A 17,597-nucleotide genomic window follows, 5' to 3' on the forward strand; every position below is an offset into this window, starting at 1 on the left:
ACAGGTTTCTGAACCTCTTCTGCCACATTGCCATGTCTAGCCAAACCTTTTCCCCCCACCTCCTCACCTGGGTCAGGGTACACTGGAGTGCTTTCAAACAGGACAGAGGTGGCTCCATTGCAGAGTGGTCCATACACAACATAGCTATGTCCTGTGATCCAGCCAATGTCGGCCACACAGCCAAAAACATCGCCTTGCTGGTAGTCAAACACATACTGCAAAGATAAACGTAAGGCCAGCTGATTTCCTGTTGGCAGGTGCTCAAAGGAAAGGTGCTGGACTGGGCATCCAGATGGGAGCAGGAGAGCGCACGAGGCAAGTGGAGCCAGACGTGTGGGACACGGCCACATGAAGACCAGCCCAAGGTGAGGAAGTGAGTCAGAGGGACCAGCACCAGGGCCCCCAGGCTCCCAGCACATTAGCAAACATACAGGAAGCACAGCTATACCAGCAGCTGCTCAGCTGGAGCAACAAAGCTACAACCAAAGCTCAGATCCTTAGATACCTAAGGTTGCCTACTCCAGGTGGTTCACATGGGAGAGCTGATTCTGAGTCACAGGGAAACTGCAGACCACAGAGTCTCAGACCCTTCACCAATATCAACAGATTTCCATGAGAGATCTGGAGGAACTGATGGGTGCCCATAAAACATTTTCTGAGAAATATTCTTAGCTGCTCAGCTTCTCTATACAAGTGCATCGCTTTCCAGAGGCTACCCTCTCCTTGCTCATCAAATTCAAGATAAAGATCTTGGAGAACTCATTATCTTGTCTTGGATATGGAAATCTAACTCCTCTACCATACAGTGAAGAGGTCCTGACTCATAAGGAGTCAGGTGTATGGATCAGAACTAAAAAAAACCCCCATGAGTGTGTGACAAGGGTGTCCCATGTGAATGTGCAAAGACCACAGAGATCACACAGGTCAGCTGATCCCTCCACCTAGAAAAGACAATTCCCACCTTACTTTTCCAAGTGCCTTTCCCTCTCATGCACTCTGCATGTGGAGAAAATGCACCAGGGTGCAGATCTACCTTCTGGACTAACAAAGAGATGCCTTGGAGTTTATGCTGTCACTTAGAAAAGCTGACGTAACAAATGCTCTTCATACAGAGAAGTCTGACACTTAAACATTCAAATCTTCTAAAAATTCAACCATGTCAGCCTAGAGAAAGAAAACCTTCACATGAATTGTGTGTGATTACAAACAGGGTGATACCACTAAAGCCAGGTGGAAATCTTTCACCACAGTCCTCTCCTCTTTTCACTGTGAACTTTTAATATCCAGAGCTCAGACCAGAAGCTTCAAGAAGCAGTGCCTTGACTCCTTCCATTTTCAAGAGAAAGGAGGTTAAAAGATTTTCTCTACATCACCCAGAAAAGCAGAACAGCGGTGCAACCATAAGAAAATACAATTCTTTTTCTTCACACAAAAAGTACTATGCAAAGAGGCTGTTTTAAGAGTCCAGATCCTCTCTGAAATAAAAAAGTCCAGCATCCCAACGCAAAATATTACAATAATATCCACATTACCAATGCCAGTAAGATACTTACCAGAATCTCCTCAGCTGCAAATTCTGGGCAGCCAGCATTGGCACATTTTAAATGCAAGAGCAGCACTGCCATTTCCTTGCTTTCATAACTCTAGGTTCAGGTTTGCATAGTATCATATTCCTCAGAACAAATCCTGAAGATTAATTACACAGTTCAGGCATTTTCCAGCTTGTTTACAACCAATAAGCCAACTGGGCAGCAAGCAGAGAATACAGCACTTCTCCCTGATCCAGGTCTCTCTTGTTAGCACTGCTGGAAGGTAAGTGAACCTTCCCCAGAGGAGGCAGCTGAGTTACCTTGTGGGTGAGAGCAGCGTACAGCAGGTATCCAGCCTGGGTGTGAACAACTCCTTTGGGTTTCCCAGTGCTGCCTGATGTATACAGCATGAAGAGCATGTCTTCACTGTCCATGCTCTCTGGAGTGCAGACGGAATCTGCCTTGGTCATCTCCTAAGAAAGAAAAGGTGGCAATGACAGAAAGACTTTGGCTATATGGAACCAACCATCACACTCTGTAGGCATGGCAACAGTGTCCAGAGACAAGAGCCACTATTGCTGTCACCCTTCATAAATGTCCATGGATTTATCATAGCTTATATGGGCTCACCTAGTGAAAAGGTTTCTGTGGGTGCATAGCCTCTAACCTTTCCACCAGTACCTCTGCTGGGCAGAGAAGTCAAGGAGAACAGGCCAGATAAAATAACATTTCAGGAAAAAAAAATGGCAAGTCATAGCTGTTTACATTTGAAGCCTTTGCAAGCTTCTGGTGGAAATCCAAAATGTGACTGAAAACACTTGACAGCAGCAGCAAGGCTGGCTGGGTACTGCTTAGTACCTTCCTTTTCCTCTAAAAACTGTAGTGCTACAGTTAAACTGTATGTTCATCTCCCTTCCCTGGCCCCAGCAATGGATGACTGTCCTGTCCATTTGATCCTCAAATTCTAATTTCTTCTACTGAGGAGAAGAAGAGTGCTTTATTCTCCTGCCTCTGTCAACTCTCTTCATACTCCCTTGCTTGGCCAGCTGGGTGAGATCCTCTCCTCACCCCTACAGTCAGAACCACAGGAGTGAAGGATGCAATGTCCTGCTTGGTCAGAGCTTCTCTCGAGCTCTGTAGTGTCTTGATGAATAATGATTCCTTGCAAGAGTTATTAGGCGGAGTTTCTTGGTACTGCCTTTTTATGAGTATACACTGTAAACACACTGTATTTACAAGTGAACACTACCATCAGTAGGTCCAGTTGTTTAAAAGTGTCTGACAAACAAAGCTTAATAAAATACAAAGAGTTCACAAAGTCTGGTGTAATTCTTAGCCGCTGAGTTACAGCACTGCTGCTCATCTCAGGTATTTCTCATGACATTTCAGCACTGCCAATTCAGGCTGACTTGCCAGTTTTTGAAACAAAGATGGAATCCTCATATGCTCCATTACAACATGAGCTTAAATTTTGCAGTAAGCCATTGCACAAGAGCTGGAAAGTACAGCTGCTGTAAAGAACAGTAAAGATCTTTAACAATATTAACTAGTTAATTCTTGTTTTGTTTCAGACCCTACAACTGACAGTGGGATGAGCTCAGCTCTTGGATCACTAAAGCACGTCAAGCTGTTTGCAGACTAAGGAAAACAATCACAACATCCTTTGTGGAGTAAGGAGTAAGACAATTTCTGAATAAAACCTGTCTTCTCTGTTTAACTAACACTAGTACTTCTTTCTATCTCATGTGACCAGCATAGAGGCTCTTGAGCAATCATCTTGCCAGCAATTAGCTTTTTCCAGGCATTATTAGCATGAGTAGTTCCTGTTTACTACTGCCAGCAAACTGATAAAACTACTTCTGCATTAGCCTGGAGTCCCATGTGTGCCAGCTAAACACATAAAAACAATGGCTGTTTTCTTCCCCAGGAAGCACAGGCTCTAAATATTCCCAAGCCATCACTGTTCTCCCACCATGGGGCAACCACAACGCTGTTCACGGGCTGGATGAAGCCTCTCTACGAACATCATCATTTCTGCACTGCCTTTCAACAGTGTCCAGTCTGAGGGCACATGCAATCCATAACACAGCATCGGAACACGGTAAAATAACAACGGCCACAATGGTCTCAGTGACCTCTGGGTCTCAGGAAACACTTCCTAAATCTCAGCACTGTTTGCAGGACTACTGAAATGGAGCAGCATAGCCCTGCCCATACTGAGATAAACCAGACATAGACTCAGCTGCTCTGAGTCACAATCCTAGCAGACTGTAAATACAGGCAGTCCATTTGAGGATGAAGATCCAGATGCTGTAAGGAGCAGAACTCAGGTCCCAAAGGCACACAGGGAGAGAAAAATTATCCTAGCCAACATGCAGACCTAAAAGGAGTTATCCAACAACAACATACCTCTTCAAGGGGAATATCACGGTCACCCATCTGGACTTTGTTATCTGTCCTCTGAGCCACAAACACATGTTTGATGCTTGGACAGTTCTTCACAGCTTCATCCACAGTTGTCTTCAGCTCTATGATTCGGCCTCCCCTGACTCCCTGGTTGTATGTGATAACTGCTTTGCATCCAGCTAAAAAGAGAAAGAATTAGCAGACATGCCAGCCTGTCTTCCAGGCCAGTATGCACACCCAACTTTCATTACTTTGGGGGTGATGTATAGGACAACACGTGTGACAAATACTCAGAACTGCTGTCAATCAAAACCAGTCAGTGTCACTGATGAAAATACCTTAAAACCCACAGAGACACACAGAGATTAAGGGTAGCTGGGACCTCCATAAGTTGTTTATCTCCCCCCCCTCAAGGCAGGGTCCACTTCAGCTAAACCACTTCTGACAACTATCCCTTCAACCTTCCTAAAACACTCCAACTGCATCTACTCTACTCTTTCCCCAGCAGTCCACTCCAATGTCTATCACAAACATGAGGAAGTCTCTCCCAACATCCAGCCTATGTATCACTCACTGCAATGAAATCATCCATCCCTGCCTTGCAAAGCTGACATGGAGAACAGCTTCTTCCTAGTTCCCTGTGTGAGGGATAACTAAACCATGTACTTGCTCTCTGCAGATTAATTCCACTAAAAAGAAGAAAAAAGCATGAAAATTTCTGTAAGACTTACTCCTTCACACTAGCCACAAAGAAACTGATGTGACTGCTAGGACATGAGCCACTGGCTATTTCTCTCTTCTGTTGCTATTTTTAGCACCACTTTTTACCTAATCACACTATGCAAGTACTTTGGGGCTGAGAACAGCTCTGTCTGCTGGTACAAGAGCTCAGAGAGCAGGGCAGGCTGCCAGCACTTCCAGTACTACACATAAATCACAGCATCACAATTGAGAATGCAGAATTAGTACTGTGCAAGAGTATCAAAGAAACACTGCAATTATACTGCAAAAGAACAAATCAGGCCCTATCCCTAAGGTCTGGTTTTCCTTCCAGCTTCACCGTTCTCAAGCAATAACCTGGTGCACACTGAATGTTAAGCAATTTATTAAGTATTCTAAGGCCAGAGGACACTGCACATGTCACTCAAGAAAAGGCTCCTCACTGCACTCTACAGGGGAGAGTGAACTGTCCTGCTAGGTGAGAAAGAACCAAGAAATCAAGGGTTGGGATATGCCTTGGAGCACTGTCACAGAGACGTGTGTTCCCCAGTCTGCATCTACTCACAGTCCAGGATTCTCCCAGCCAAGGACTCAGCGCTGAATCCAGCGAAGACCACGGTGTGAACAGCACCGATCCTGGCACAAGCCAGCATGGCTGCCACTGACAAAGGGGACACAGACATATAGATGGCCACCCTGTCCCCTTTCTGGATCCCATATTTCTTCAGGGTGTTGGCAAGGCGGCAAGTCAGATCCAGAAGTTCCCTGCGGCACAGAAGGAATGTTGTCATGTGACTCCACAACCTGCTTTACATGGGGTGAGCAAAGAAAAGAGGAACTTGGACAGAGTGACGCATCACGATCACCTCTGGACCTCATCTCAGCAGTACAGGGCATCTTAAAGAAGGGTGGCCTGGGGCATGGTGGTAGCCAGGCTGCTCCTGCTACTGTGGAGAGGAGAGAAAAGGGTGGAGTGGTGCTTGCTGCAGAAGGACAGGTGAGAGTGCTGCAGGCGCTGCCCGGAGCTGCCAGCCTGTGATGTGGCCACAGCAGCCAGCAAGACAGGGGCTGTTGTGCTGCCTCCAGAAATCAGGGTCCATTTCAGACACACCTGATGCCTTTTTTACCTACAAGGCTCAGTCAGAAGCTACTGGGAACACAAGTGGGACAAACACAAGATGAAATGGAAGTGTTGTCCAAAGACTCCCAGCACTGTTTACATCGGGCAAGAGCTGGAAGTGCTCCGCAACCAGGAGCTTCTCTTTAAATTGCAAGGGTAAGCAACGCATTTGCATGCACAAGAAAGAAAAGGAGAAGTCTGGAGACACTTCTGTAAGGGGCAGATTTTACAAGATTCTCATCACAGCTGGATCACCTGCAGCCCAACAGCCTTGCTGCCACTCTTGCACAGAGAAACTCAGGAACACTGAGAACAGGAACAAAGGCTCTTTTCACGGGACTCACTGCTGTGACGTGGTGACAATAGCAAAAACGTTTCTCTAAGGAATGAAAAAGCACTTTGGGGGCAAGTGCTTGCACATACCCTTATTCTGATGCCTGCACAGGGAATAACACAATTGCAGGTACACCTGGCACCAAGATGCTGCCATGAACAGCTCTGTATTCCTGCAGTAGAAGGGCTTTGGGAACAAGGGGTACTGTGTCAGGTGAGGAGTGGTCTCATGCCAAAGGAGGAGGTGCAGCACAAGGTGCTCACAAGGGGCAGCAGAGCACTCCTTCTGGTGCCAATCATCAGCTCCGAGGAGCAGACTGGCAGAGTCTGCCAGAAATGACAATTGTCCTCTGTGTTCACGATCTCTCTGAGTACCAAGGCCCAGAGAAGAGAGACATCTTCTGCTCTCCAGCATGTTCATCATCAACCTGCCACCTGCGAACCCTTAGGGGTTGTAAGCTATACCACCATAACTGTTAACAAAGAAATTAATTTTGGTGGGCTGCATTCCCTAATAAGCTGTAAAGAATGAATCCTTATCCTATGTGTCCTTTTCTCCCAGAACTGCCCATAGCTACAAAACCCCAATTTTCAACTGGTGGCTGAGCGGCAAATAAAATGAAAAGTTATTTCTGGTTCATCAAAAATTATTTTGTTCCTTTTTTTAAACCCTTGCAAGTTGGAAATAGGCAAAGCTGAAGTGCTCTGCTTTGGAAATGTCTTACCAAAACTATGGGCTGAGAATAACTAATTTTTGGAGTGTCCACCCCTTAACTTGTCTTAAACCAAGAGAGAAGACAAGGAAAACGAGCCTCAAATCCAAGGCACGGCACTTAATATTATTTATTCTAAGACTTTTCCTGTAGTATCAAGTAAATAGTCTATTTCTGAACTCGGAGAGGTGGCCAGACATGTTCAGTGCCTGCTCTCTGGCAGTAGCTGGTAACAGCTGCCCCTGCAGAGTGACCACAAGCCTGCAGAATGCAGGGATGGAGTAGCTGCATCCCAGCTTGAACTCCCCCTAATGCCTTATGGTTAGAGATCAGCCTAAACTCTAAAGCACAACATTGAACACCTCTTCCCAAGCCCCTCATGACCATGGAAGTGCACAGTCAGTCAGATTTATTATTTTGCTTTTACTGAGTTCACGAACTGAGCAACTCTGTGCAATAACGAATTCCCACCCAACCATTGGTTTGGTGCCGTGTCCTAAAAGGCCACATTTTCTGGACTGGAATTCATCTGATGCTGCATTAAATAAAAATCTCAATGTGGATAAATAACAAAGAGGCAAAACAAAACTAAGCTGCTCAACTGCAGAGCACATAAAGGGAAACAAGCCCCAGAGAGACAGCTGTGAGAAAGTAAAATGAAAACTACTTATATGCAATGGGAAATACTCAAGTGCTTTCAGAGCTGCAGCCTCTTTCTCCTATACAGAAATGCCAGTGTGTTTTCTGAGCAACTCCATGATTCTTCTTGTTCCTCTTGCTTATTCAGGACTCAGTGACCACAGCGGCAGAAGCTTTCATTGGTTTTTATGATTAACCCCAATTTAACATTTGCTTAATGAGAGTGTATAAGTAAGGTGACAGACAACATGGATCAGTCTTTACCCACAGATCTATTTGCTTCTTCTTTGTATGCTGAAATGCTGGGATAGAAAGGCCTTGGAGGTGCAGCATACAGGGGAATGGACACAAAGGCAAAGAGAAGGTGAAGCCAAGAATTCTAACAAAGAAATCCACAAATGCCTGAGCATCGGGTATGTCTTTTGGCTCCTGTGGCAGCAAGTCAGGCTTCCCCTCCAGTTCAAGAAAGGGAGTTAGCAGAAATGCTGCATCAGGAATCCTTCCCTTGACTCCCTCACTCCTTCAAACACATTTTGTTATCTAACAGGCAGGCAGTTGGTACATGCCAGCAGGTCACACATTGCCAGTTCTTAACACAGACACATCCTGGGGAGGAACAAGCACCCTGCAGAGTCACTGCACCTAAACAAACTGAGCAGGAGGTAACCACAACCATCTTCGCCCTCCCCATGTGCTACTGCTGCCAAGCTTGGCATTGTAGTTCCTCCATCACACAAGAGTAACTGAAACCCTCAAACCTAGCAGTGCCCCACCCCTGACACAGGGGCAATGCCATGGAATGCTGGCTGTGAGGTGTGTTGGTAGCGAGGCACATCCACCAGCTGCCTGCACTCACAAGGATTTCAGTGCAGCCCCTCAGAGCAGGGCACTGCACTCAGCAGAGGTGGGCAGGAATAGCCCTGGAGAGGAACAAAGCCATGGGGCACACAGAGGGTCCCAGGGCACCTAGCTCCCTCTGTGCAAGCAGGGCAGACAGCAGGAGGATCTCAGCAGAGCCACTGCAGGAGAAGGAAATGTGCTGCAAGCAGAAGGAAGTGCCCAACCCCTCTTGACAGAGACAAATGAGAAACCGCAGAGTTGGTTCATGGCACAACAGTCTGAGGATCCTCTGCAAAAGCAAACTGTAAGAGCTGAGAGCAAGTAAGAGAACGAACTGGACAGCAGAACACTGCTCCAGTGGGTAAAGTGTCAGAGCAGAGCTGAGAAAAAGGGAAGCAGCAACCAGCTGGACCCAGAAGGGCAGACCACTTGCAAAGGAGAAAGAGCAATAGATCCAGTCTGTGCATTTAAAACAAAGCAAGCCAGGAAGATGGCAGGTGCATTAATGAACACAGAAAAATGACCAGTAAGAGACACGTGGACCTGCTGCTGGACAAATGTGGTATCAGTGGTAACCAAAGGACCTATTTCTTTCTTTTTCTGTATTATTTAGAACTTGAGTAAGAAGATTAGAGTGTTAAGGGTAAAACTAATAATTAACTCTTGTGTCTCTCCATATAAGGTGTGCTTCCATTTTGCCCATGAGTAAGTCTTGGAGCCTGTTGTCTTCCAGACTCATCACTCTCTATGCAGGCATCTCCTCAGCAACCACAGCATCACATCTAAGCACAAGACCTACAAGGCCAGCCCTCCAACAGAGCCAGCAGATGATTGTTCAGGCCAGTCCTTCTGTTTAATCTAACAGACACAGCACTCCTCTCCCTGTCCTTACATCTCTGTTCAGGAACTGACAGACCGTATTTCTCCCAGAGCCCTCCCCAGATAAAGCTGTGCCTCTGTTTCCAGAGCCCATCACTCAGTGCAGTGTCTGGAACGACTTCTGTAAAACCCATCAGCACCACGTGGCACTTCTCTGGCGCATTTCAGGGATGCTTTGCAGAAACAGCTTTCCAGTAAGTCTGATGTTACCTTTTGCCACAGCAAGACAGCCTGCAGCTTTCTAAACAAAGGAAGACAGTTCCTTTTACATTAAAAAAAAATTGCGTCAAGACTTTGGGGAGCAGGATTTTGCAAAGTTATTCTAAACTTTTTCTTACTACATTCAATGCCATATACAGGCTTTGACAGTATCTGTTTTAGGTACTTAGCTACCTGTTTGAGAGACTTAGCCCAAGCCATGTTCTTCTGCTGTCATGGCACAAATGCTGAGTATTTCTTGCAGCAATCAGTTTATTTCCTGGAACTATAGCTTGGATTAGGCTGAAACTGTTTGAAAATTCAGGTCAAGTGTCCAAACTGGGCATTAGAGCACAACTTCCCAGCCTTCCTGCAGACATCCTGAACCAAAGGCAAGGGACACCCCTTGCAACCTTTTTCAGGTGAGAAAGTGAAAAATCCATGAGCTGTCTTGGATGAGGAAAGCTGAAAGCCTGGGCAAGATTTACTTGCAACTTCAACTTAAAAAGGCAACTCTGGAAAGATGGAAAAGAGTTTTGCTGCCAGTGGTAAGTACCATCATGGCTTCCAGCTACAGTCTTCACTGTGATCTCTGATATAATTTGAACTGTTTTAGCTCAGCCTAAGGAATCCATTGGTTTTTTAAAGGCATAGCTGTCATACTGCTCATGAAGATGTCCAACCACTTCTCTCCCACCTACCTAGGACCCTAATTTCTGGTCCTTTAGCTTTCCTCTCTCCCTACTTTCTATTTTGCATTTTGAACTTTCCCTCTGACAGCAACGTTTTCTGCACCAAAGTGATCACCCTTCTTTTGAGACCTGCAGCCCTTTTGAAAAACAGGTTAGCTAATGCATTCTGCTGCCCACTTCCCATAGCTCCCATTGACAACAGCCATGGGATTTTGCAGATCCACTGGGTCACAGGTGGGTGACTTGTAGAGACCATGGAAAACCAAGGAACATCAGAGAGAATAACTCCATGTCAGAGAGGGGGAGGGCTGGCATAACTTTGGCTGCCGTCTTCAACACTTACTGTGGCTGAACTTACAGAGGCTGCAACCCAACAGCTCCAGCCACCAACTCCACCTGCTTTTATAAGACACAGTGCCTTTAAAAACCCAGGCTCAGCAGTGCACTGGGGAATTCCTCTGCAAGGTTTCAAAAGCTCTGGGCCCTGACAATATCCACAGAGCAGGACAAAACACTCCCAGTCAGGTTGGACCCTTCTGACAATAAATTCAGCTGTCAGCTCACAGCAGCACAGTCCTGCTCCTAAGCCACTGCCCTATCAAGGAGTGTTTGGCAGTTTAGCCTCTGCAGAGCCAGAGAGCCTCTTGATAACGGATTTGCATGATCTGTCCCCACTTTGCTGACTGCAGCCACCAAAGCCCAGGAGGGTTGTATTCCCTGTTGTCATAAAGCAGTAAAAGAAACAAGTCTCTTGGCTTCCCATTCAAAACCAGAGATAATTTGGAATTTAGCTAAATTTCTACTTGATAGAAATGAAATCCAGATGGAGGAAAAAGCAAGAATGGCCAGGGAATTTTTCTTCTTGAAAGGCTGAGTTGCTAGAGAGACAGGACAAAACTCAGCAGTGAAAAAGATCATCACAGCTGAGCTTTAAGAGCAGCCATCATCTCTTGGTGCAAAAATGAAATGTTTCACCTATGGCTTTGTGTATCTTTGCCAATCAGCAGATGTTTGGATTCTTCCCCCAGCACAGAGCACTTGAACTCTGCTGCACAGACACAACCCACCTTGCTGACACACGTGCACAGGGATGTAGGCACATGGTGGCACAGCCCACCAGCTCTTTGCCCACAGCAGAGGCAAATTGAGGCTTTAATTTCTGCCAAGGATGAGCTAGCTGGGACAGCACTTTGCAGTGCAGCTGTGTTTCTTGCCAATGCATGGAGGATGTCCACTGATGAAGGCTTCTCCCTTCCTCAGGGAGGAGAAAGCCTGATCCAGCCCATTTCCTGCACAGCCATCTTCTTCCTTGGCAGGCTGTGATGGGAACAAGGCCAGCACTCAGCTGTTTTCTTGTCCCTGACAACTCCCCAGAGGAGAAGGTGGAGGACCCAGGCCAGCAGCGGCATCTTTCCTTGTGTCACTTATCTCTGAGGAGAAGCAGCTCACAGCAGCAAGCTTTGCAAAGTAGATAATGCAAAAAACTGGTGCCTTGCAGTACATTGCACATAAGCCCTGGAGAGCCCTCTCCCAGCTGAGAATCCACAACCTTACTCAAAGCTGGTCCAAAGCAGGGCCCAAATCAAAGTCTTTGGCTTCCTAGAGTGCTAAGTCCTTACTCTAAGGCTGCTACACATTAACAGCGCATCTAGATCCTAAGGAAAGGAGCATCTCTCTTCTGCCACAGCTACGTCCAGCATCCTCATTCCCTCTTTATGCTGAGGCTGATGTGCTACAGGAGGCTCACCAAGGACTACTCAACCAGCATCCCAGCTCCTGGAACACTTCCTTCTCTGATATGCTTTCCCTCACAAAATTTCTAACTCAAATAAGGACTACTGCAAAAGGTTTTCAACTAAGCTCTGTCTCAAAGGGAAGTCACTGCCAACACACTGGAGAAAGCTTCCTGTCCCATTTAAAACCTGTAAAAATGCAGCCCAAAGACCACAGAAAAGGCAAAATACTCATACAGTATTTCTGTTTTCAACAAAGCTATTCCTGGCTTAATGAGATAAGCAGAGAACCAAGTGACCTGTTTTACCACGTGGTAGGACCAAAGTCTCTTGAGAAACTCAAATGCAGTCACATCTCACCCAGAGTATCAGGCAGAAACAGAAACACGGCTCTCAAAGATAGGCAGAAGTTTGAAAATAGAGGCTGCCAACTCATCCTTCACTTGGATGCTCTCCCTTCTGGTACCAAGTTCTGTATCTCTGTAAGGCTGCACAAAGAAGGGTTCAGTTTTCAGACGTGGTTTACATGTCTTTGTGTCACAGCAATCACAATTCCACAGGCTGAAAATATACTACCTTCCAAATGCATTTTGGCATGGCCAGGAAAAAAAAACAGTTCTGTTGCTGTTCAAAAGGGCCATCCCTTATCTCCAGAGATTGCAGATAAGATGTTTGAGTGTCTGGAGCAGCTCAGTACATTTCAAATAGCAGCCTAAGGGGGAGGCTGGAGTTGCCTTGAATGAGGCTGTGCTATCCGTTTGGCTGCTCCCCTTATCAGGGTAATCTGAGCACAACTGTCACCTCTCTCCTACCCCTAGTTTTCATGCCTGAGGCATAAAGAGAGAGATAAAAGTGCACAAACCTGGGAGGAAAACACACCATACATAAACTCTGGTAGAAACGTTTGGTTCCATCTCCATGTTTGCCACCAGAATGGCAAAAAGCAAAAGCACTTAGCCAAGCTACCCAGTTCATTACAACCATATTTATATCATAACAGGCCTAAACACCCTGTCAGGTAACAATACCAAGGTTAAAACCAATGCACTCCTTTCACAGATTTATATCAGATAGTGTTTATTTCTGTTGCATGGAGCACTAACCTTTCAAAGTTATTTTTACACCCACTCCTCCCTGCTGACCACTTTCCTCACTCCAATGAATAATGTTTCCAGGAGCTTTAACAGATTCTGGAGATGAAATCAGACCACCAGAACCTATTCAGACCCAAGGAGCTCTAGGAATCCCAACAAGTTCCAGAAAACATTCTATAAAGGTCTGATACTAGGACTTCGTACATCTCCTCTGCTTTCTGATCCAGCAGATCAAACATCTGGCTCCCTGAGATTCGGCAGCTCAAACATTTGGCTCCCCAAAACATGCGCTGAGGAACGTACAAGTCTGGGAAACATTTAAGTCTCACTAGAGACAGAGGTGATGTAAAAGGCAGGACTGTCTCCTAAATGAGGGCACATAACAAGGAGAAGAGAAATATGCTTAAACCTGCCATATTCTAACAAACCCTACAATCTGTAGCATCAATTACAAGTCAGTGTCACTCAGAGCAACCTCAAGGTTGTTCTAAACTGCTGAGGATGGGGAAGAGGAACATAGGGAGCTTAAAATCCCCTTCAGCCAGGGCTCAGTATCAAGCTGTTGGCCATCAACACAAGATGTTTGCACCAAGACATTTGCTGCTCTGCTGAAACCAGAAGCTGCTCGCAGAAATTCTCCCATGCTTATCTCCCACAAGCAAAAAGGAAACTGTCAGGTGAAAAAATTCCATTTCCTGTTCCCCCACACTGCCAGGCATTGTGAAAAGGTGCCATACCTGTATGTGACATGCACTGCAGTCCCAGGTTCATCTCTCTCCCAAATCAAAGCCACTCTATTCGGAGACTTTTCAACGTGCTGATCCAAGCAGTTTACTGTAAAAAAAACCCCACAGGTTTAAACAAAGCCTGATCATATGAAAGGTGCTTTGTAAACTTAGCTTGGCCGAGAGCAATAGCAAGTGGAAGATGAAACATCAGGTTTTAGTTTGCTAGGCACATGTATAACAGAGGAACTGAGAGCGTTTGCAGCTCTAGTAAAGCTATACAACAAATTCTACACTAAACTTAACTGGCACAGCTGCCTTAGAGATGGATACCCATGAGAAGCCATGGCCAATTCAGCTCAGCTTAGCTCCACTGGCTAAGCTTAAGCCAGCCCAAATCTTTCCCCTGCTCCCAGCAGCACAAAGACAAAAACACCCTTTTGATGTTTTTGCTCCCCAGAGCAGCATTTCACTACAGAACTCGGATAGTCCTCCCCAGCTGGCATATTTAGCACCGCACCATTTGGATTTTCTAATTAAAGCTCATGTGAAACATTTTTATTCCAGGGTATAACAAAGAACTGAATCTCAGCTAACTGAAAATATCTAAAACTGTAGGATCTATGGCAAACCCAAAGTTCAGACATCTACAAATTACCAGACTCCTGGGAAAGACTAACATGTCTCAGGCTGTGTACTCCACCTCCTAAAATTTAAAGGTATAAAATTACCTTTCAAAGGTGCACGTCTCCCCCTCAGCAACTTAAAGCAGAGGACTTAGGGAGAGCAACCAACCTGAAGAAATTTATAGAATCCACAAAAGAAACCTGCCTGCATGTCCTGTAGCAACCTGCCTGATAGTTAGAGAGCATCCTTGCAAAGTATTAATTCCAAGCCTATATGACACTTAATTATTGCATTGTAATCTTTCAATTACTTTATTTCAATAGGCAACTAGTCAGGGACACTGCTGTATAACTCAAGAGAAAACCTTTTTTAAAATTGCTGGATTTCAGACCATATTTCCTGGAAATATTAATACTGATGGGAAAGGATTTCATTTTTCCAGATAAATTAAGTGCAACAAAAGCTGTGTGCTGTAGTAGTTTTGGCTGTTCTGTGATTACACCATCTCACCACCACACAGTGTGGGAATGAGCCCCTAAAGGTGCACAGAGAAAGAAATCCCTCACAATTTAACACACCTCATTACAAGACCAAGTGTTAGTCTCGAAAATTTGAAAAAGAATTCTTCAGCTGTTTAAAGTCTTTTAATGTAAAACCCTGCAGCAGTACTATAAAAATAAAGAAGACAAAGCCATTTCTTCAGCCATCCTAATGTGATACAAGAGGACAAAAGCTCTAATGGGGAAGGCTTTAAGCAGTTACACACTGCTTTCCTCTACCTGTGTTCATTGCTGTGGCTCAGTCCACAACAAGTAGCAACTCCCACCTCCAAGCTCCTGGCAGCTACACCCTCACATAATGTGCCAAGCTACATCGAATCACATGAAGTTGCTCAAGCAACTTTTCTTACTCGTGAGCAGCCACACTGGCCTTCAGAGGGCATTTCTGCTGCAGAAAGCCCCGGCTGAGCCAAGGGGGAGCTTTAGCTCAGTAAGAACCAGCAGGTGAACCAGAGCCAAATGCTGTTATTTCCTTCCTGATCTTAGGCTTACAAGAGCCTTTTGCTCATTTTACAAAATAGAATTTAGTGACCTTCCCCTTACTACTACACCCTAATGGTTTCTCCATACATTTTCTTGCTTCCTTGATAATGCTCAGAAACAATTCATCTCAGTACGACAAGCTCCTGAGAGCGTGTCCTGGTGGGAAATGCAGTAGTTTGCCAGGTTATTCTCCTGACCAGGAGTTACAGTGCAATAAATCCAAAAGCATTGAAGCTCACAGGTCCCCAGAATCCTACTGCAAGGGGCCTCAAACAAAAAAGCATCAGATGACTCAGTTGCTCATGGTTTAGCTGTGTTGGGAGACGTGCACACAGGATGTTCTGGATCAGGGACCTGAACTGTTGCCATGTTTCTGCAGCCAGTGTTCGAATCAAGAGGTGAAAGGACAAAACCAGAGCCTCATAAGAGAAAAACAGCCACTTGGCTGTGGCCAAGTACTGCCTTCACCATGCTTGAAAAGAAAACCAGCAACAGCAAACCTGTTTAATTCTGTCTGTTTCAAAGGCCTATGACTTCCTTTTATGTATGCAAAGAACTAAGTGGCATTTAGTGTCTGCTGAAGAACCAGACCCAAGGCTGAGCAATATCTGGATGTCAAAGACCTGACATGGGATCCAGAAGAAGGTGTTGATCCCACTCTACAGAGGAAATAGATCCCTAAAGTCTGTGCTCAGACAAGATCTTCCTTTCAACAGGAAATAATGAAAACAAAACCCTGGCCAAAATCCTGATTGCTGGGTGCTGGACACAGGGCTGTATACACATGCCATAAGCTTGGGATCCACTGATGGGCATCATTCCTTGGGAGGAGACACTCCTTATGTTCTCTGGAAGACCCGGGGAGGGTTTCCACTTTTGCTGTCAAAACAAAAGTGGCCAGAGATATTACAATTACTGCACTTCTGAACTGGTGCCCTCTCCAGGAACGGGAAATTAAGGTCAGAAATATTCATCCCTGTTAAAAGACATCACCACTGAGTGGTACCGTGGATGGGGCTGGAGCTCGCTCCCACTGGATGAAGCACAACTGCAGCACTCAAGAGCCTTTAAGACAGATATGGCCTGGACAAAACTCAAAAGCAGTCAGGGCGGCCACGGCAAATTTTACTCCTGCTTCATGTTGAGTGGTGAAGTTGGAGGAAAAGAAAAAGATCTTCGTTTAAAAGAAAAAAAACTCCCTTCTGCCGTGAAAGCCTGGGACCGTTCCCCACCTGTGGAGGATCCTGAGCCATCCCGGGACCGGGCAGCACCCGCGCCCGCCGCCGGCAGAGCCCAAGCTGGCCATCCCAGCCGATCTCCGCAGGTCGAAAGGCGGCCGCCCGCGAGGCAGCGCCCAGGCAAGAGGCTTAGCCAGGGTTATCCCGGCTTCGCATTTTCTCCCCGCTTCCAGCATTTCGCAATTCCCGGCTTGTTTCCTCCCAGCGCCGCCCAACCGAAATCCTCGCTTTCTCCCCCAAAGTCGGGCGCTGGCGAAAACTCTGCCCCGCGGGACGCCTCCCGCGCAGCCCGGCGGCAGCAGCGGGCGGTCCCGCCGGGGCGCGGGGGATGCGCGGCCGGGACGCCTTACCCGAGACATTGAGGCGGCCGCCGAGGAACCAGCGGGCGGAACCAGCGGGCGCGCCGGGCTGGCAGGCCGTGTGGAAGGGACTGTCCCAGCGCAGCCACCCCCGCGCCGCGTCCGCCCAGAACCCGGCGGGGTCGCGGGCCGCCCGCTCCCGCCAGGCCCGGTACTCGCCGGGCGGCAGCGCCCCGGGAGCCCCCGCCTGGCTGCAGCAGCACCGGGCCGCCACCGGCAGCCGGCCCGGGGGGCGCGGGCGGCTGAGGGCGCGCAGAGCCCGCGCTCGGGCGGCCACCAGCGCCATGGGGACACAGCGCTGCGCCGCTGTCCCCGCCGCGCCCGCCCGGACCGGGAGAGCGAGAGGGACCGAGCGAGCGAGCGATAGAGAGAGAGAGAGACAGAGAGAGAGACCGCCTGCGGGGAGGGGCTGCCCCGGCGGGGCGGCTCCGGGAGCGCCGCACCCCGCACACCCCGCACCCCGAGAGCATCCCGCGCCCAGGGACTCCCCGCATACGGGAGCACCCCGCACCCTCAGGCACCCCGCACCCAGGGACATCCTGCCCCTCCCGGGAGAAACCCCGAGAGATACGCCTGCACCTGGAGAGATAGACCCAGCAGTTCCCTCTGTGGGGATATCACCTGCACGGACGTGCAGGCAAGGGTGCACCCCTGTTCACACCCTCGCCACCACAGCACGGCTGCCCAGGTACAGCCAGGCATTTAAACA

General features: G+C 47.3%; 1 protein-coding gene across 1 annotated transcript in view; it reads right to left on the reverse strand.

Moving 5' to 3' along the window:
- Window positions 1-17,174, reverse strand: part of ACSS1 (acyl-CoA synthetase short chain family member 1) — a 31,781-nt gene extending 14,607 nt beyond the window's left edge. Inside the window, exons 1-6 of the mRNA XM_069009187.1 lie at window positions 16,880-17,174; window positions 13,634-13,730; window positions 5,221-5,420; window positions 3,939-4,114; window positions 1,850-2,002; window positions 68-215 (exon numbers count right to left, since the gene is read on the reverse strand). Coding sequence (XP_068865288.1) covers window positions 68-215; window positions 1,850-2,002; window positions 3,939-4,114; window positions 5,221-5,420; window positions 13,634-13,730; window positions 16,880-17,174 — 1,069 coding nt within the window. The remainder of the gene's footprint in view (window positions 1-67; window positions 216-1,849; window positions 2,003-3,938; window positions 4,115-5,220; window positions 5,421-13,633; window positions 13,731-16,879) is intronic.
- Between the last annotated feature and the right edge of the window lie 423 nt (window positions 17,175-17,597).

This window comes from Aphelocoma coerulescens, chromosome 3 (assembly GCF_041296385.1).
Source record: "Aphelocoma coerulescens isolate FSJ_1873_10779 chromosome 3, UR_Acoe_1.0, whole genome shotgun sequence".
Taxonomy (NCBI): Eukaryota; Metazoa; Chordata; class Aves; order Passeriformes; family Corvidae; genus Aphelocoma; species Aphelocoma coerulescens.